The 19,847-nt window shown below is 47.2% G+C and overlaps 2 protein-coding genes and 1 long non-coding RNA gene across 3 annotated transcripts; 2 read left to right on the top strand and 1 right to left on the bottom strand.

The window, feature by feature from the left end:
• Window positions 1–1,621: 1,621 nt before the first annotated feature.
• Window positions 1,622–7,604, bottom strand: LOC122182053 (histone H3.3A). Its single transcript, XM_042875061.1, has 4 exons — window positions 7,540–7,604; window positions 6,220–6,374; window positions 5,201–5,354; window positions 1,622–2,275 (listed from the first exon to the last, which is right to left on the bottom strand). The coding sequence occupies exons 2-4, from the start codon at window positions 6,345–6,347 to the stop codon at window positions 2,147–2,149; spliced, it is 411 nt and encodes a 136-aa protein (XP_042730995.1). The 5' UTR covers window positions 6,348–6,374; window positions 7,540–7,604; the 3' UTR covers window positions 1,622–2,146.
• Window positions 3,014–6,160, top strand: LOC122182077. Its single transcript, XR_006179703.1, has 4 exons — window positions 3,014–3,112; window positions 4,598–4,665; window positions 5,477–5,549; window positions 5,924–6,160. It is a non-coding gene; the product is annotated as an uncharacterized LOC122182077 (long non-coding RNA).
• Window positions 7,605–7,747: 143 nt separating the features above from the next.
• On the top strand, window positions 7,748–8,293 carry LOC122182114. Its single transcript, XM_042875130.1, has one exon. The coding sequence runs from the start codon at window positions 7,748–7,750 to the stop codon at window positions 8,291–8,293; it is 546 nt and encodes a 181-aa protein (XP_042731064.1).
• The last annotated feature ends 11,554 nt before the right edge of the window (window positions 8,294–19,847 follow it).

The following is a 19,847-nucleotide window of genomic DNA, read 5'->3' as shown; positions in this document are numbered from 1 at the left end:
GAATTTCTAGATTTATTTCTCTAATCGAGATACAAAAAAGAAAACTTCAGTTCCTTTATCAATGCTTCCACATTAATAAAAGAACAACTAATTATTTTTTTTGTGTAGGTGGTTGCAACATTGTCAACAGATGCATGAAGCAGTTCTGAAGGACAACACAAGTAGATAATAGCTGCAGATGTGCTACATTCAAATGCATTTGTATCAAGTTTAACAGGGCTGTTACCAACTTGACAGGAGCCCAGTCTCAAAGAAGTTAAACCTCAGTTACTCACCTTTTGTATGTGCTGTTCTGGATGCTCCCGGACAAGTGCTCCTTAATTTTTACTTTGTGGCTATAAACTGCTTGGCATCAGAAGTGTGTGATCACGTTTTGCCTAGCATTAGTTCTCAAAATGACAAACTACTCCATTAAAACAGACTTTACACAGCACAACCCTGGCAGACAGCAAGTTATGAATAATGTGATTTATTCTGCAATTTTGGGCTCTGTTCAAGATACCAAAGCAGAGAATACTTCTCTGTTAATCCTCTTTGGAAATCTTCAGACAACCTCACTCGTGTGCTTAGAGCTCACTCAGAATTTCTTGAAAAGTTAGCAGCTAACAAGCTTTGCAGGGAATCTCAGCACAGAGGTGAAATCCATTCACTGCCTACGTTGTTTTCTTCTGTGCAACTCACTGTCTATAAGAGACACCAAGAAACACACCACCTAACTCATTTTCAGACTGGTCACCAGAATCCATTACCAAGTTTCAGGTAAAAAATTACAACTGCATTTGAACAGAATGTGACTTCAGGTGTACGTTTCTTCACAGCGACTTTCATCAGTGACTGCAGGGAGGCATATAAAAAAAATTTAGTTTCAAACATATGTTCCTGTCTAAGTACTGCTTCTAGAAAGCACTCTAACTATGAAGAAAAACCACCACCACCACCAAAAACACCATTACGGTTTTAATTTTGGGTGGTCCTGAGCAGAGCCAGGAGCTGGACTCAGCAATCCCTGTGGGTCCCTTCCAGTGTGGGATACTCCGTGGTTATGAAAGTGTCTTTTTGATTAGAGCATACAACAGGCACTAATTGCGCGTGGGCTCAGCTCTCAAATGTGCTGGAGGATGTCAGTGAAACAGAAAGGAGGCAGTCAACCAAGAAGCCAATACCTACACACCAAGAAACCAGATAACGGAGTGTAAAAAGCTTTAATAAAAGCAAAGAAAACACAGCTTACACTGCCTGCTCTGTCTGGTGAACCATGAAGAACAGAGAAGGTTCCAAACTTGCCATTAACGCAAATAAGAGAGGAATCTGGACAGCAACACAGCTTGCTTTTCCTCAGCTCTATTACTAAGTTAGGGAGCTCATTTCAGCTCCAGACTCTACCCAGCAGTATATACACCAAGCTTGCAGACAGATATAAAGCTCAGATTTAAACCATTACATATGCAGTACTTCAGCCAAGGTAGCAACTCTTGTTTGTTTCCTAAACCTACTGGAAGTACTTGGGCCACAGGTAGAAGAGAAAAACGGAAGGGAAAAGATGCAGCCAGATGCAGAAGGGTAATTTTTTAATCAGATATAACCCAAATGTAACGTTTAAGAATCAAGACTAAAACCAGGCATCATTTAATGTATTTTAATAGCAAACTTACAGGAACAGCACAGAAGACAGACAACATTAAAAACATGTACTTGCATGTAGGACAACTCAGTTAGAAAAGTATAGTGAATGGATGGAAACTACTGTATGATAAAAATGCTACAAACACCATTTAGTTGCCATTGGTAAGAAATTTACTTGTTTAAAAAAATCCAAATGCTGGCATTGTCCAGAAAAATTTGACAGGCTTATTTATACTTTTTTTTTCTTTTTTTTTTTATAAAGTTGAATTGTTGAAACTTGTTCACTCAGACATTTTTTTTTTGACCGCATTAAATGTTTTGTCCCCTCGTTTATATTAAAAATCCACACACAAATGAAAATGGAAAAAAACTTGCCAATACCCAATTCTGTCCCCTATTTTTCCATTTGCAACCATATACTTAGGTACCTTTTAACCCCATGGAAAAAATATCTAACGTTCATTACTACCAATAACAGGAAGAAGATTTTGCTTCGAGAATGACAAACGCATCACGGTGAAGTTTAGGCACGCTCCCCACGAATGCGGCGTGCTAGCTGGATATCTTTTGGCATGATTGTGACACGTTTGGCATGGATAGCACACAGGTTGGTATCTTCAAACAGGCCAACCAAGTAGGCTTCACTTGCCTCCTAGTATAGAAGAAAAGAGTAAAGAACACTTTCACTCTGTGAGTATGAGGAAAAGGAGAATTCCAAGTACAACATAACGCTGTATTGAGTTTCTATCTCTATTAATACACATCTAAAGGTTGAGATTGCCAAAGAAAGAAAAGTCACCATTTTCACGTAAACTGTCAAGTAACACCCATGTCAAAGCTGTGTACTAATGCCATTGGGTGAGGACATCCTCTGGAACACGACTGAATAAACGTTGTGACAGCACTCATGAGATAAGGGGCCATCTTATCAAAAGGTGAGTTTGTTTAGGAACTTCTCTTTTTAAAGGCTGGCTTACACCATCTGAGTTACTCGTCTGCTCTTCCAGAGTAAGAGCTGCTGAGCACCAGGTGCAATTGGCTGTTGCTAGGGAAAAGAGGAGGCGTTCTTTCACAAGAGGCAGTTAAAGCACACGGCTCCTCACTGCAGGATCTGTGGCTACTGAGAAGGTTGCTTAATTCTAAAGTCACAAACTAGCAGAAAAAAACGTATGGAGAACTGTTAGATGTAAGGGGACAACACCTTTAATTCAGAAACTTCTTCCGTCACCAAAAGCAGGACAGCAGTCTGAAAACCACCATTAGACAGCTCTCCTTTTCCTACAGTCTCTTCCTCCCTGTAATCACAGCCTAAACCACTGATTAACACCTGAAGACAAGACCCAATCAGCCCTGGGAGTACAGGTGAAGGCAATTCACGCTGAGGTGGAGCCTGGCTCCACCTCTACTGAACCTCATTTAAGGGCTTCCAGCCACTCTGGAAAGGTCTCCTGGAGATCCCTTCTCTGTGAACCTAGATCCTTGGAGACAGGTGAGCAATCTTTTCTTTGTAACACCTTTCTACTCTGCTGGTCTTTCTACCATTACACTCCCTAAGCATTATCTGCTTGTTTGGGGCAAGGAGGGCACAGCCCTATTAATATAGAAGGCTCTCACACTTGTGAATCCTAGGGCCAGCACCTCAGGAATGAAAAGGACAACCCCAGTCCTAACAAAACCACAATCCTGTCCTTGTTACTATGATACTGCAGGCAGGATCTGGGGTTAGACAGATGCTCGCTTAGACCTAATTATTCTCCTGGCTCACTTTAAGCTTGCTGCTAATTAGGCCTAGCACAGCAATGGCAACTGTTTTGACATTCTCAGGTCGATTCAGAATTCCAGCATCTAACAGCCTCCTAAGAAACATGCCAACATGACTTGGCACACAGGGTGAGCAGGCAGAAATGATGGGGTTAACTTCCAGAAAGAAGACTGAGATCCATCCAAAGCACCAGCTTATGTGAGCTACAAAAAACCAATTAAGTTACATACAACATTAAATTAGAAGAAAAATATTTACTGCAGATGAGGACTGCAGTATTAAGTTACTTGATATTCTGTGTTATTCCAACACAGTTCTGCTAATTCACTACATGAAAAGTTAAGAAACTTCACCAAGTAAACCATACATAAATAATACAGTACTGAAAGGGTTAAGGCTGGGCTTGTTTTTCTTTCTCTGAAATGTGCAAGTAGGAAGCACTATGAATATTCCACAAACAACTTCTATACCAACAACTGCTTAGTGCACAACCTGGAACATTCAAGCTAGTATTCTGAAGATGCTTCAACTACGGTCTAAATGTTGGCAAGCAATTCCAGTTTAGAACAAAACAACACAAACGCATCAATAAACCTCAGGATGGAGGAATTACCATATTCACAGCCAGGAGTGAAGTCAGAACACCAAGAAAAAGCAGCAACCTTGGAAATGCATGCAGTCACCTTTCAAAGCTAAGCATGTGCTCAAGTTTGTAGGACTTCATGGTGCACATTTTGGCCCTTTCCATGTGGAAGCCAATAGTCAGAAAGAGAGCTACTCTACAGAAAAGACAAGATGCTCTACAACTAGGTTTTGGAATCAGGAATATACTTCTATCATGAGAAAATTCTTTCACTCTCATAAGAACAAAGCCTTGGAGGAGATCTAACAAGACTAAACCTTTGGGCACTTGATTTGGGAAGCACAACCACACAGCTGGAGTCCATCAGTTTTCAGGACAGAGCAAAAGGAACCTCAGTAGAACTAACTGAACAGGAATACTGAGTTCTAGGTAGCTTATACTAGACTCAGACTGCCAGGAATTTGGCTCAGGAGGAGCAATCAATGCTTCACCCTCAACTTATTTTAAGTTATTTAACTAACACAATAAAAATATTGTGCTTAGTATAAACCACTTTACACAAATACCCATTTCATCAACCACTTTTAGATGTGGCTCAGCGAGCTGTTTTTCTTTAACCTGAATTTCAGGACATCAAGACATTCATTTGGACAGACTGGAACAAGTTCTACTTTCAACACTTTCCATTCTTCCAAAGGTAAGACGTTTGTTCATGTTTGGAGCTTAGGGTAGATGCATTTATCTACAGCGTCTTATTAACTGTGCTACTCTTTTGCTGGGAGAAAGGGCGGGATGGCCAGTTAAATAAGATACATTGACAGCTGTTATAAGGAGCTGCTGACCTGTCACTATATCATTTTAGCTGCGGCACCTGCAGACCAACATCAAGTCAACTGTAAACAAAGGATGCACGTTATGGTGCGTCCTCCATGTTGGAGCTCTGCCAGCAGAGGCTGTGCCCACCACAGCACAATGCAGCTGGAGCCAACCATAAAATCCAACTGCCCAACAGGACTGGTGGGGCCGAGCCCTGCCTTCCATTTCTGAGTTAGGGTGGGAGCCTCCCTGTTGCAGCACTCACACTAGGAACAGTAGTGTCCTCACAATTACCATTTTTTTTGGAAACCTCTCCCAGTGATCTTGCAGATCTCTGGGAAAGCAGATGGGTGCGTGCTTTAGCACAGCTTCTTGAGGGAGCCATTAGGCGAGGTGCTGCTCCCAGTACCACTTACCTGCAAAGCACCGATAGCAGCGCTCTGGAAGCGCAGATCTGTTTTGAAGTCCTGAGCAATTTCACGCACCAGACGTTGGAAGGGAAGTTTGCGGATCAAAAGTTCGGTAGACTTCTGATAGCGCCTGATCTCACGGAGAGCCACAGTACCAGGCCTTTAAGAATAGACGATAATAATTTTAAAAAGAGAATTAGTATTCAAAACATAATTCTGCATCACCTTAAGAAGGTTCATGACCTGAACTGAACTGAACATAAAAAACACATGTAATTTTAGGGGATGGAAGAGACCTCTGGAGATCATCTTGTCCACCCCCTACTTCAGCAGTTCGCCACAGGAGGGCACACAGGTGAGTGTCCCGGTGGGTCTTGAGTATCTCTATGGAAAGAGACCCCCACAGGCTCTCTGGGCATCCTGTTCCAGTGCTCTGTCAATGCATTGCTTTCATTAGAAGCATCCTGGTGGCAGCAACAGGAACTTGTTTTCCCTTTCTTCGTCACTCACCACTCATCTGTGTGCACTCCCACTGTCCCAGTAGCATCCCTCCCCTCACGAGCACAGGACAGCATCAGGCCGCCAGAGGTCCTGATCACAGCGATCAGGGTGCTGGGCACACGTCCTGACAGTACGCGGCAGGCTCAGCACAGCGCTGTCAGTTAGTTCGTGCAATGACCCCAGAGCCACCATTCCCGCAGTCATTCTGACAGGTACACACGCTCGCAGGGACACGGCTCTTCCTGCCTGATGACTTCACGCCGTGTCAAAATTCCCGGAAAGAAAAAAACGTATCTGCCGTATCGCGCAGCCCGCATCAGGAGCGGTGTTATTTCCCAGCACTCATCTCGGCGCCGCCACTACCGACAGCACGCCCTTCTCCCGCTAACACTGATTTCCGCGGACGCTCCGTCCCGCCCGGCCCCGCTCCCCCCACGCCGAACTTTCTCCGCCGCCCGGCCCGCCCCAACCTCCCCCCCCCCCCGCAGTCGAGCGGCGCGGTGCCGCCGGGTGGCGCTGCGTACCGGTAGCGGTGCGGCTTCTTCACCCCGCCAGTAGAGGGCGCGCTCTTGCGGGCCGCCTTGGTGGCCAGCTGCTTGCGGGGCGCCTTGCCGCCGGTGGACTTGCGGGCGGTCTGCTTGGTACGGGCCATGCTGCTGCCGACGTCGCTGCCTTACACCTGCCGCGACAAGACGCCCGCCTCACCTCGCGGCCGGGGCGCTTTCCCCCCCGCCCTGCCTTGCCCCACCGCCCCACCCGCTCGCGGGGTGCGGGGGGAGGCGGGGGGGCGGCCGCGCCGCCGGCCCGCTCCGCCCAGCGGAGCCGTTAACCCCAGAGCGCCCTCCCGCTCCTCCCCCCTCCCTCCGGGAAGCGGCGGAACCCGCAGCCCCCCCCCGGCCGTCGGGAGCGGCGGGGGGCCGCGGTGCGGTGCGGCAGGGCACCCCCGGCCGGCTCCTACCTCCCCTTCCCCCTCCCCGAGCCGGCCCGCTCCCCTCTCTCCCTCCCGCCCCGCGGCCCCACCGAGCGAGCGGCCGACGGGCGTCCGCGGCGCCCGAAGGGCGGGGGAAGGGCCGGGACGAGCATGAAGGGAGAGGGCAACTTTCGGGGGGCGGCGGCCGGGCCCCCCTCGCTCCGTGCAGGAGAGCCTCCCGGCAGCGCCCCGCTCCGCGGCGCCTCTCGCGGGCAAACTCCGGCGTCGGCCGCAGCGCAAGATGGAAACAGCCGCCGAGCGCAGCCCCGCGCCGAGCAGGAAGGGATCTGTCGCCAAAAACGAGGCGCGGAACCCCGCCGGCGGCTCCGAGCCGCGCGGGTGCCGCTGGAGGGGGGCGGCGGAAAAGTTTGCGCTCGAAAACCCCCAAATCGCGGCGCGTTGGGGCCGTTCCCGGAGCGCGTTTCTCTGCCTCCCGATCGGTTTTTATGCGATAGGGGGGAAAAAAAATATGGTCGGTGACCAGAGAAAAGAGACAAGATGGTGAAGCTGAGCAACAACCGCGGGGAGCGGGGAAGGCGGCGGCGGCCGGGAGGTCCCGGGCGGCCCCGGCGGCGCTCCGCCGCCGCTCCCCGGCCCCGATGCGGGGGGACGCGGGGCCTGGGGCGCCGCCGAGGGTCGGGGGAGGCCGCCGAAAGGGGAGGAGGGGGGGGTCCGGAGCGGGGCCGAGCGGGGAGCGGCGCCCGCGCGGAGCGGGGGTTCCGGCGGAGCGAGCGGCGACGCGGGGGAGCGAAGGGGAGGGCAGCGCGGGGCGGCGGCGGCGGGGAGCGGGCCGCGGGGCACCAAAAGTTTGTGGGGAGGGTCGGGGGGCGGCGGGGCGGCGGCGGGGGGGCGCGGGGTGCGGCGCCGCACTTACCCCGTCCGCCTGGGCGAGCGCGGCTGCCGTGCGGGAGGGAGGGAGGGAGGAGGGCGGGCCGAGGGCGGGCGCGAGGAGGAGCCGGAGCTGCGGCGGCTGCTGCTGGCGGCGGCGGCGGTTGCGAGCACAATTGAAAGATGGCTGACCGGGGTGGGCCGGGCCGCCGCTGGGCCGCGCCCCCGCCCCGCCCGCCGGCCAATGGGGCACAATGGAGGGAAGGCCCCGCCCCGGCCGAGGCCCCGCCCCCTCCCTCGGCGCCGTGTGTACAAACACAAAAGGCACGCCGCGCGCCGTGGGGGATTCCCGCCCCCGCCGGGCGCTTAACGGCCGCGCAACGGCGCCCAGCGGCGCGCGGGGCCTCGCTGCGGAGGGCGAGGGGGAAAGACGAGACTGGCGGGGAGCCGGACCCGCCCGACCCGCCGCTCGCGGAGCTGCGCGGAGGCGGGCGGGAAATGGGCGAGAAGCAGCCGTGCCGCCCCTGGGGTCCGGCCCGGAGCGCGCGGTGCCGTCCCTCACGAACGTGCGGGCGCCGCGGGCAGCCCCCCGCCCGGCCCGGCGCCCTCTGCCGCCGTCCCGCCGCCCCGCGCCGCCATTGGCCGAGCGCCTGGAATTCCGTGACGTGGCGACGCGGCGCCCGCCCCCCGGCCCGCCCCTTCTGCTTGGCGGCCTCGCCTCGGCTGCCCTCTTTTCCCCGGCTCGGCAGCTGGCGGGAACGCGCCGAGGGCTGTCGCGGGGCTTCGGACCTCGGCTGTAGGAAATGAGATTAGGGTGGGGAACGGCTGGCGCGGGCTGCGGCCAGGGACTGAAGCGCCGCCGGGCAGAAGGAGGCAGGTTGCGATGGGAAGTTGTGTGGGATGCAGGAACACCTCCCGCAGGAAGCCGCCATCCAGCGCAGGGGGCAGAGCCCGTTCGCATTTGGGCTCTGTCCACGTTTTCCAAAATACTTCGCTTCCTTGGGAAGCTCGCTCCTATCCTGCTGAGGAGGTTCTGGCAGGGAAAGGCGTGCATTTCTCATAAGGCGTCTTTCAGGCGGCCCCCGGCCCGCTCCAACACCAGCAGAAAGCTTCAGCCCCGGCTAGCGTCTCGCGCTCTTAGCCAACATCATCCCCAGTGTCGCTGCTGGCTGCAGGCAGGTTCGCAAACAATGGCAGCCGCTTCCCTCTGCGGCAGCACAGGTTGCAAACCCCAGGGTAGATGAAGCGCACCTCTCCTGCGGTTGTTTGTACAAAGGAGAAGGTGTGAGCTCAGAGTACAACAGTTTTCAAACGACACTGCTGGCATCGTTAAGAAATGTTTGAAAAAGGTTTTTGCTCTAAAAGACGTTCACAGTTTGTTATATCACCACACAAAGTCCAAGCGGCCTCTGATCAAAGAAGAAATCTTTGTTTCCCACCCACACAAAAAGCACAAACCAAAAATGCAAACCGCTTTGCCTAGCTCCCACTCAGCAGACAGAGAGAGGTTCCCTTCCCGTTACCCACGCAGGGCGAGTTTGTGTTGTTACCAGTTAGCATAACAACTTCTTCACGGTGAGGGTGATGGAGCACTGCAACAGGCTGAACAGGGAGGTCGTGGAGTCTCCTTCTATGGAGAAATTCAGCACCCGTCTGGTTGCCCACCTGTGCAGCCTGCTTTGCACAGGGATTGGACTCCTGAAGATTGAGGCCTTTAATTCAGCCTCCAGCTCTGTAGTTCCTCTCTTGGAAAGACTTACCCAGTGCTCAATCCCCCTGAACACATTTGCCTATATATATGTGCTACTGCCTCTTAATTCCCTGCGCATCATCAAGGATTCTCATATTATAATCTCATTTGTACTGCCTATTACAACATGCACACGCTGCTGGAACTCATCTATCATCCTTCTAATGAGGTCCTACGGAACATGAAAGAGTAAATAACATTACATAAAACAGCACTAATTCTTTCTTTTCCCTGGTCTACCGAGTTTCCTTTGGAGGAAAGAGTGTTACACAGGAAACTTGTAAGAAAATACTGTAATGACATCCCAAAGTTCCATTCCCTTTTAATTCGTTTGGTTGTAAGTTTTATTTACAATAGCCTTTAAAAGATGCTTAGTATTTTAATATCCTTTAAAATATCAAGTCCATTTCCTTTTAAAGACTGGAAGTTAAAAACAGCTTTAATTGCCTGATGCACAGCTAAGAACAGAGTTTGAGATGCGTTAAGGTTCACCGTAGCTGTAACCATTGCCTCCATTCTTACTAATCAGCTTTGAAGAGCTTGGGTACAATAGTTCCTTATCTTTGGGTGGAAACAGCACATTGAATATTTCACCCCCAAAAAACATCATTCCAATTATACTGACATTGTAAAAACCCTCAACAGAAATTTAAGTAGCTTTTCAAACAACTATGTTTCATATTTTCTCCCTGACTCGCACACTTAGTACTGGATAATTACACTCTCTTTTGTTACAACACATGAGATGACAAAGGAAAATGATAACAATACAGACAGGACTGCACTTTTACACAGTCAAGAACCTCCCCTCGTCAACAGAACCTCCCCTTCTTAATGTCTCTGTTGAGCTTATACCTTTTTTCTTCCTTTTCTAAGCAGCGCTATGCTATTTTTCATGCACTTAGGCAGACATTATCAGTCTAGAGTGCACTGAAGAGTTAAATGAAACAGGAACAGAACTCCAGTAAGAGCCAGGGAATAGTGTTCAGCAGATTGTTGTGCGGTGGTTGTACTCACCAAATACTGGAGATGATACAGCAGACTTTCTGTGATTTTCAGATGAAATAAAACCAAATGGCATAACGTATTTTAGAAATATGCTGTGAACTTTTAATATGAAGCTATGTTACAGCCAACGACAAATAAAAAGAGAGTTCATTTCCTCTAATGGTAATACGGGATTTTGGAATTTATTGTACCTAGCTGAGTGAGTTTGCATAGATTTCAAGCAGGTTTTTGCAAGTCTTTCTGCAGCTTAGGGAAGACCAATTGTCTCCTCCTCCATTTACAATACCACAAAATAATTCAACTCTTTCTAGCCCTCCTGGTTCTTCACACATGACTACCTTATCATAACAACCTTCTTCATCTTTTAAAAGCACTGCATAGTACTGCGGAAGGAACTAGATAGCTGGTGGCCTTCATCCTAATGGAGACTACTGTAAAATCTTTTATGTCCTGGTACTTCTGTGTTGATAGATTCATTAAAGCTGTCAAGGAGAAACAAGCTGCACAAACTCTAATTGGTTCCAAATAAGATCCCCGCTACTACAATGATTTATTTTGAGCTCCTGTTGTAGTAGAGTTTCATCAAGATGATTTGCCCTAAGACTCATACATGCTGGCAAATAAACCCCTGCAGGCTTGCATTAGGGAGGAGAAAAAAACGGCTCACTGTTTTCCACCACCCATTAGGCTCACATTGGCCTCATTTTGCAGTGCTGTTCTTGTAAAGGATGTCTTTTTTTTCTACACTGGTGCCGTATCTAGCCCATGCTGACACTGCCTTTAAAAGCTCTTTCTGTGAGCTACTATTCTTGACAGAACTAAAAGAGTAGTATTATCTATTCCATTTCTTTGCTCGGTGGGGTAATCTCACGAGATATGAATCTCCTCTTCATGAGGGCCCTAGGGATAGCAGCTGGAGTGAAACTCAGCCATGCTTTAATACAATGCAGACAACACCGAGCATAGTACTCAGGCTCCAACAGCAAAGCAAAGCATCTGGTATGATGCCCAATATTATAATTTATTTGTGACTATTTTATGGAAGAGTTACATTCAAAATAGATCTGTTTCTTCCATGTAAAACCTCATAAACAAGACTGTCTTGAAATGGCGTTGATGCTTCACAAGCCCACCTTGTGAATCTACTGAGAAAGGTTTTCAGAAATGAAATTATTATTCTGAGGTCTGATCCTAGCACCACTGTGAGGTGTTCTGCCATATCTTGTCTTTCTTAACAAGTACTCCCAAATCTCAAAGCCTACTTTGGGAAGCCTAGTCTCCTGAGTGACAGCAGAAAAGGGAATGAGAAGGTGGAGTGGCATACAGAACATTGACAGCAAGGAATGTTAATTAAGTTCCTTTCAGTCTTAGGAGGCTGCAGAGTTTGGGGGGTTTTAGAGAAATTAAAGCTTCCTATTTTCCCAACATTCTCAGTAACTCCCATACTTTGTAGTCTATACTTTACTGTGTCACATTTTAAAATCATCTTTATGCATTTCTCCTCCTTTTTTCCAATTTGCATCTCACGAGGCATCTCAGTGTGAAAACTACAGTTGCTGTTAACAGTGCTTGATGTTACTGCTGCTTGGTAGAGTTTCCAAATCCTCAGAAACTTATCCAGCATCATTCACATCCGAGTCCTTTCTGGACTAACTTGTCCTTACTACACATTGCTGAGTATCTTCGATCCCAGCTGAGATTTAAAGGCTTTGAAGGTATTGAGCTCTTAATCTGGCTTAGTATGACTTCAACTGCGTTCCCAAAGACAGGAACCACAGTTAAAAGCTGTCTTAAAAAAAAAAAAAAAAAAAGATGCTTCACATATGCCTGGTGCTAGAGCAAGAATTAGAAGTTCCAGACTTCCAAACACACTCCATACCTTCCAAGTCTCATTCTCTTTGTGGGCACTGCAAAGGCACCTTCACACGGCCCAGATGCTTTAAGAGCGTTCCGTGTTCCTTGGTGCATGAGAAGAATTTTTCAGGCAGCTCCAGTTCTTCCTATTTGACTTCCATGTCTTAGCTGGTTGCCAATAAGCCCTAAATCCTTTCAGACAGGTGATAACATCAGAAGTTCATCTTCTATTTTTGAATGCTGAAGAAAATGTCAGGCAGCTGTGCTTGCAGAGACAGGTTTGATTCCCTAACAGCTCCAAAACCCACCAAAACAAACAAACAAGCAGCAGAAGGCAAACGAGAATGCACAGACTTAAGGTTTTTTTGGCAAACCTTATGTTCTCTGGGGACTGACTACAGTTTTGTTATGCTAACTCCTGGTACTAATGCTTAAAGCATACAAGCAATGTTATGATATTAGCTGAAATCTAGCCACCAAAGTGGTGAACATCAGCTGAGGTTAGCATGGACTACAGGGCATGGGTCTCAAGACAAAGGCAGGGAAGAACCACTAAACACCTCAGCAAAAAAGCTGCAGGAAAGGCTGCAAGTGTCCTCTGGGCTATAAGGTTTTAGGCACAGCTCCCATGCTGGCACTGTGTCCTACATCCAGCAGAGGGGCTGTGCTTACACAGGCTATTACACAGGCTAAACCCCTACTGAGAGAGGGAATAACTTATCCAATGCTACTGAAGTCAATGCCATTACATTGAAGTTCCACCCTTTAGCCTGGCTCTGACCCACACGGAACATTCCTGGGAGATGCCATCATTTCCCACCTGCAATGGGCACAAAGGACCCTTCTCACTTGGCTTGCTGAACAACGAGCAGGCTATCTGGCACTACCCAATTTTGGTACGTGGCTCAGAGAGCCATGAAGATCAGCCACAACTGCAGTATTTAAGATGCTTGGTTATGACTCCCCCAAGATCGTTTTGTAGAGAGCCTGTGCAGGCAAAGGGCTGCAGTGCACACCATGCAGTGAACTTGCTTCTGCAGATCTGAGACAAGGAGACGTGGCTCCAGCGGCACAAGGCTTCTTTTGACAAACTGTTCCTGTGATTTCCTGCTCCAACAGAACAGTATGTTGGGGGAGAGCAAAACAAAACAAAACCAAAATAAACAAAAACCCTAACAACAAACGCCATCACCAAGACTTTCTGGCTGTGACTTTTACACACTGGCACAATTTGTTCATAGCACTACTTTCAGAGTCAAGCCGTCTGACACCAACTTCTAGGCCAGAGCCCAGGCTGGACAGGAAAACGAAGGAAAAATATGCACAGCAGTGTCACTGTCATGTCACTAATGTTCAAAAGCAACCATACGGGGACACGATTTTTCTAGGACTCACATACATGTGTCTTAAGAAAGATCCTCAAGGGGCATACTATTCTGTACTGTAAATTCCTCATAGACGACACATGATTACTTCTGTTTTGGAAAGGATTAGAAGAAATACTGAGAGGAGTCCAGGGTACACTGATGATACTCCTAACACCATGCTAATGACAACAACATGTGTGTGAAAAGTTGTATAAACAATACAGCAAACTATTCCAAAATCAAGCAAACAAGAATCTACTCATGGCTGTAATGTTATAAAGTCAGTGTTTCCCAAGATTGAATTTATTGTATAAAAACAAAGAAAAGCATTTCCCTTACCCCCCCCCCCCCCCTCCCAGAAGTGTTTCTTCTAAAAAGAAAAACATGCACCTGTCATTATCCATTTGCAGGTCCTCTTCAGGATAGCAGAATTATCTCTAAACCAGAAGATAAGTATTATTATTACAAAAAAGTTGTCTGAATGTATGTGGCACTCATAACAAGCTGGCTGAAAGGCAGCCATATCAAACTCAGCATTCAAAGAATGAGGCTTCTCTATGCTGCAGACTGGATCCTTCAGTTAAGGCACTTCTCCCTGACATCATTGGAGCTTTGACAGTGGTCAATAGGTGAGGATCTAACTCATTGTTTCATCAAGGGGTGAACAAATTGGTGATGTGATCTGCTTTAAATGAGATTTATGAATACACACAGTATGCCGTGCCCCGTAAACAGACTGCTAGCCACTCGTTATCTCTGCTGAACATAACTCAAAATGAGGGCATACCTGTTTGAAGCACTACTTTAACTTTTTATCTTTTTAGATAGGTTCTCTGTGCTCCTCCTTTTGCTGCTGTGCTCTTTCTCTCCTTCAGTTTCCTTGTAGAATTTCCCGAGGTAAACCGAAAGCAACCAGACGTGGGTGGGGTAATGTAATCTGGGAGCTCCTCCCAACTACTGGAAATGCAACTTCAGTTTCAGCAAGGAACATTTCCAAATCAACTTCCGTCTCAGTTGAAAAGAAAATGAGGACACCTGATCTCTTTTCCCTTTTTCCACCTCAGCCGATCGTTTCAAGAACAGTGTGATTTCTTCTGCTCTTGGAGCTTCCAGTTATTGCAAGCAGCATCACAATTGGATGAAAAGCTCACATGGCAAAGGCACGCAAACGTTCAATCTCTGCTGTTTCTTAAGACTTTATAGTATAGAGGTCAGACACATTTATTCATGGAACACATTTCATCCTGCTCTCTCTTAGCTTTGGACTTTTTTCAAAGCTGCCAAACATTCAGATGCCAATTAAGAAACCAGAATCCAGACTTTAAACGGAGATTAAGTAATTCGGCAGTGTCTCTACAAGCTATAATTAAAAGCAGTTAGCTTCATTACAGGGAGAGCAGAGGTATGGAGGCAGAGACCTACATTTGGTATTGTTTTCCAGTAAAATATACTGTAAACAACAACTAGCCCATTCATTCCTCCCCCACTGCATTCGGTTAAAATTGATCAGAACAGATCAAATCTAAGCACTGAAACTAATAAGTAAGAGGCAATGTATGAGGTTAAGGAAATACCAGAATCTGACTGGCCAGGAAGTATCAACTGGAGTATTACCTGGGTGTCTAATTAGCCAATTTATCTCAAATTATTGCTGCCAAATTTAAAATGATCATTGACAACACAAGCAAGGCAGACTGTGGTGCTGATACTCACAGCCAAACAAAAACAAGCCTTAGTTTCTCAGGTTCAATATTTACATGCACAGAGCAGTACGTGTTTCTTTGAAAAAAACCCCGCTTTCCATATTCTTGCATAGGATGAAGACAAAAGTACGTCCACAGCAAAGGGAGTGCTGTGATGGTCAATAAAAAAAAAGCAGTTATTTTTAAATCTTAACAAGTATCTGCATCATCACCAGCTGAGAATAAATGTAGTTATTCATCACAGACTTATTTGGAGATTGATATGTAGGTGTTCACCGTGAGACAATAAGCAGATCTAACAGTCGCCATTGCATAATACAGGGTCATACAAGTAATGTGATGTCTCTAGTTCTCCCCCAGCTGCTGCTGATCCAGTATCAGGTATCATATGCACTGTCTTGAGCCATTGTGCTGATGACACAAAAACTGAAGCAGATGACTACTGATGCTAGGCAGGAAGCTGCACCTGCAAATACCAACTTAGATTCATTAGGGTTAATCGCATTTTTGTCAAACACTGTGATGTCAGTATCTGAAGTAAAAAGTGTTCCCTTGTGTCATACAGCTTCTTACTTATTGTTCTGAGAATATGCATGCACAGGTTTCTTTTCATGCTGTCCTGACCTTCATGCAAAAATAACATGAAAGTGCATAAAATGTTTATGGTTTGCAAATATACTATCTGCAACTCGCACATTGGGACACCATGAAAACGTAAAAGAAAATATAGCCAGGTGAGCCAGTCTCCACATACATTACAGAATGTGACAGGCTGTCTAGTAGATGGAAAACCAGTTCCTAAAAGATAGGTTTTCAAGTTCTTTCAATGGCTTCCATTTTTTAACATCTCTGCACACTTACAGTGTTGTAAAAGGAAAATGCACGTCTGTTTCACATTGTAAGCGATACACTTAAGAGCAAGAAACGTTGAATTCTTATCAGTACAACTTCTGACTCAATGTTTGTTACGCTGAGCATCTTGGTGAACAACCATTTCCGTGCTCTTCCCTACCACAGGCATCTTGTATGCACACATTAGAAGTGATGGGCCAGTGAGTATCTCTCAGCACTGAGTCTTGCATTATGTGATCCTGGTCTTGAGTGGGGCCGTTATTAGCTGCTGTAAAGTGCTGCTACTGCTATTAAAATGCAATATACTGGAGGAAATAATGAGGATGAGTGAATGAATGACCAAGTAGCATTTTGATGGTTATGTATCTCATGGTTTCAGATACTGAAAAAGAAAATCCCTCTGCTGCACGTTAGATGAAGTAACAGATTTTAAGCAGAAAATAGTCCAACATATTGCATGTAACAGACCATGAGGCCACACTCAGTAACTCAGACATCACATGCAAGGAATGAAACAAGGAAAGAATGGGTGCTCTGAAAATGATACCAAAATAATACAGAATTTTAAATTCTAGCCTTGTTCCTGCCACTTACTTGAGAAAGCAGTACAACCAGTTTGCCTGAGTTTCACTGCTTAAAAAGTCGGAGTGCTTCCTTATTCCACGAGGACAGTGTCAGGTTTAATTAATTATGTCTGTAAAATCTTTTCTAAATGAAAAGTGTAGGCATGATTTATTAATTAACTCTGAAACACCACTGCACAATCAGAGACTGATCATTGTTTTATCAAGAGGATAACATTTTAATAAAATATATCTCAAACTGGAAATTACAGTAACAGCCTTTTTGACTTATTTAGATTTCTTTTGTGGAGAGCAAAGCAATAGATTTTTGATGAGTTCTAGGAGTAGAAGGGTAATCAAGAACAAGAGAAACAGGAACACTCAACCAGCCCTTCTACTGCCATGAATGTGGTACCAGCTAAATGGCATTGCATAAATCATGAGAATAGGGACTGTACACCTAGTGCTGCTGCCAGACCAAGCTGAAAGAAAACTACTCTTCTACCTATTAGTTGTCATCTGTAGCCTGATGACTTGCAGGGATCCGTGCGAGTCAGTTACATATAGCCATCCAGAACTGCAGTGTGGCATTAATAGCTTCAAATTACCTGCAAGTGACAATGTGTGATCTATAAAGGTCTTGATTTATGTTGTGATGGCTCCACTATTGTCAGCTCTCAATTTCACAGGTGCATTGCAGCGGTAGGATGCATCTGCAGGCAGGATCCACGCGTCAGAGTTATGAATGACTGTTTGCTGCAGTGGAGACAAGTGGCATCTCTTTTTTGGTGCTCTTTTCCCTGCGAGGAGCTGCCATCACAGGGACATTGTCATTCAGCCAATACTGAATTCATCAGCATGGATGTAAGAGTAGTACAAAATATTTAGACAAGATGCGGATCAAATGACCTGTGAACTACACTGACTCAAGCATATCTTCTGGACAGTCCCGTGGCCCAACTCTTTCCTGGACAACTCCATCTATTCTTTGGCCTGTACTGGCAAGCTCCACACCCTCAGTGCCAACAGCCCAAGTTTCACAGTAGGAAATGAATCATGCTCTCAGAATGCAAACTGAAATCCTACAAACCTAAGAAAATAGCTATTCATCTCTCATATATCAGCATCACTCATGTATTGCCTACTATGTTTTAATCTGATATTATATATGAATAAAAATGCCCAAATTTGTTTAGTGGCCAATGACCCTGCCTGTGGCAAGGGGGTTGACACCAGATGATCTTTGAGGTCCATTTCAACCCAGGCCATTCTATTATTCTCCGATTCTATCAAATCTACCGGAATTCATCATTACATGGCATTCCGAAGATTAAGTACATGATTATAAACGAAACTAGTAACATCAGGTGATTTGAAATACAGTGTAGGTTGAATTGGAGCCCAATCCAGGACAAAATAACCACAACTCTTCCTGGCTACACAGACATCAGGTTTGTACTGCTGCAACATGGCATAGAATTCAGCAATACCACTTGCTCCAACAGGTAAGACGTAAGCGATTGTCCTGCCTGGGTGAAAATACTTTGTGAAAACACTGCAGCTAAAACAAAAACAGTGTAACAACAGTGGGCCAAGTTTGACTTGTTAGTTGGTCAAAACAAGCATATTACCTTAATTAATTACTCATTTGTTTATGTGAAGTCCACGCTTGCTGGTCACATCATCTCTCTGCTTCTGAGTTTCTCAGCTTTCTCTTTTTTTGCCACAAATTCTTCAGACTGCCTGGCAGGAGAGCTACATTTCTGCACAGCCCATGCTCATGCTGACCCAGCTGAGCAGCACCTTGCTCCCCTGAGCAAAAACACAGTGGGACAGCCATGGCACCAAGCCTTCCAAAACAGCCAAGCAGCCCAGACATGAGTTTTATTTTGTTGAGGTACAGTCGGTACCGAAGGCGTTATGCTACTCTCAGGCTCCGATACAGGCATCCTTCTCACTTCCAAACCATAAGGGTGGCTGAGAGCCACTGGGCCAGGCTGGAGCAGGCAGATTACACTGCTGCCCAGTGCCAGATAAGCTGCCAGCCAAGTACCTTCCCAGGCACCTGGGATGGCCCCATGGAGCTGGGTCTCCCTGCCCACCCCTCCAGGAAGGGACTGGACAGGCATGCTGAATCTGCAGCTTCCCTCAGTGTTCCACCTGCTGCATGCACAGCCTAATAATAGTGACAGGGGGTAGGAAGCCACCTAGCCCAACAACGTTTTCAATGGTGTTTGCAACAAGGCGCAGGAGGCAGCACCCTGCCTTCAAAGCGTGCACTCACTAGGTAGCTGTGCTGAGGGTGTGAAGGAGACCAAAGCCTAGATCTCCATCATGCCATTGCACAGATCTCTTCTTTGAGAGGCAAAGGCACACACTTCCTTATAACCACTCCTCAGGCCTCCTGCTTATGGGTAGCTGTAACGCATCACAGAGAGCTCAACTTCCACCCTAAACACTCCATGTAACTATGCCACTGGATCAGCCCCAAGTATCACAGGCTGGGAAACGACCTTCAGGATTGCTTCCTGTGCAGGAATGCTGGGCACGTCCTCTGCGCGGTGAGCTCCAGGTGAGCCACACTCAGAGCCACTCCATGAAAAATGCCATGTTCCCGTGGGCCTCCAGCAAAAGAAAGATGTGGAGTTTTCAGAGTAAGTTCAGAGAAGGCTACAAAGATGCTGGAGGGCTGGAGCACCTCTCCTATGAAGAAAGACTGAGTGGGAAGAGTTTTTTCAGCCTGTAGGAGGCTCTGGAGAGACCTCACTGCAACCTTTCAGTGCTTAAAGGGAGCTTGTAGACAGGAGGAAAATCAACTTTTCACACAAACAGTGACAGGAAAACGTGGTTTTAAACTAAAAGAGGAGAAAATTAGGTGAGATATCAGGGGAAAATTTCACTGGGTGGGCAGTGAGGCCCTGGCGCAGCTGCCCAGAGTAGCTGTGGTGCCCCATCACTGGAAGCATTGCAGGGTAGGTTGGATGCAGCCCGAGCTGGTGGGGGCAGCCCTGCCCACGGCTGGAGGTGGGGCCGGGGGGGCTTTTAAGGCCTTTCCAACCCAACCTGGCCCATGCTGTGACTCTATGCCACACAGGGTTGTCTCATTGCTACGCCGTGGCAATGGACTCACAAACCGACTGCTGTAAGCTAGCATTTGGGAGGCCTCGGAAGCGATGAACTGAAGGGATTGAGACAGCAGATCGACCCTGAAGGTTATGGTGTAACACTACAGGTTGCTTTAGGCGATGCTTGAGCCG

The sequence above is a fragment of the Lagopus leucura genome, unplaced genomic scaffold, assembly GCF_019238085.1.
Source record: "Lagopus leucura isolate 7727_CA_CO unplaced genomic scaffold, USGS_WTPT01 Super-Scaffold_73, whole genome shotgun sequence".
Classification (NCBI taxonomy): Eukaryota; Metazoa; Chordata; class Aves; order Galliformes; family Phasianidae; genus Lagopus; species Lagopus leucura.
The sequence above is the reverse complement of the archived record's forward strand: the minus strand, read 5'-3'. Positions and strand labels throughout refer to the sequence as shown.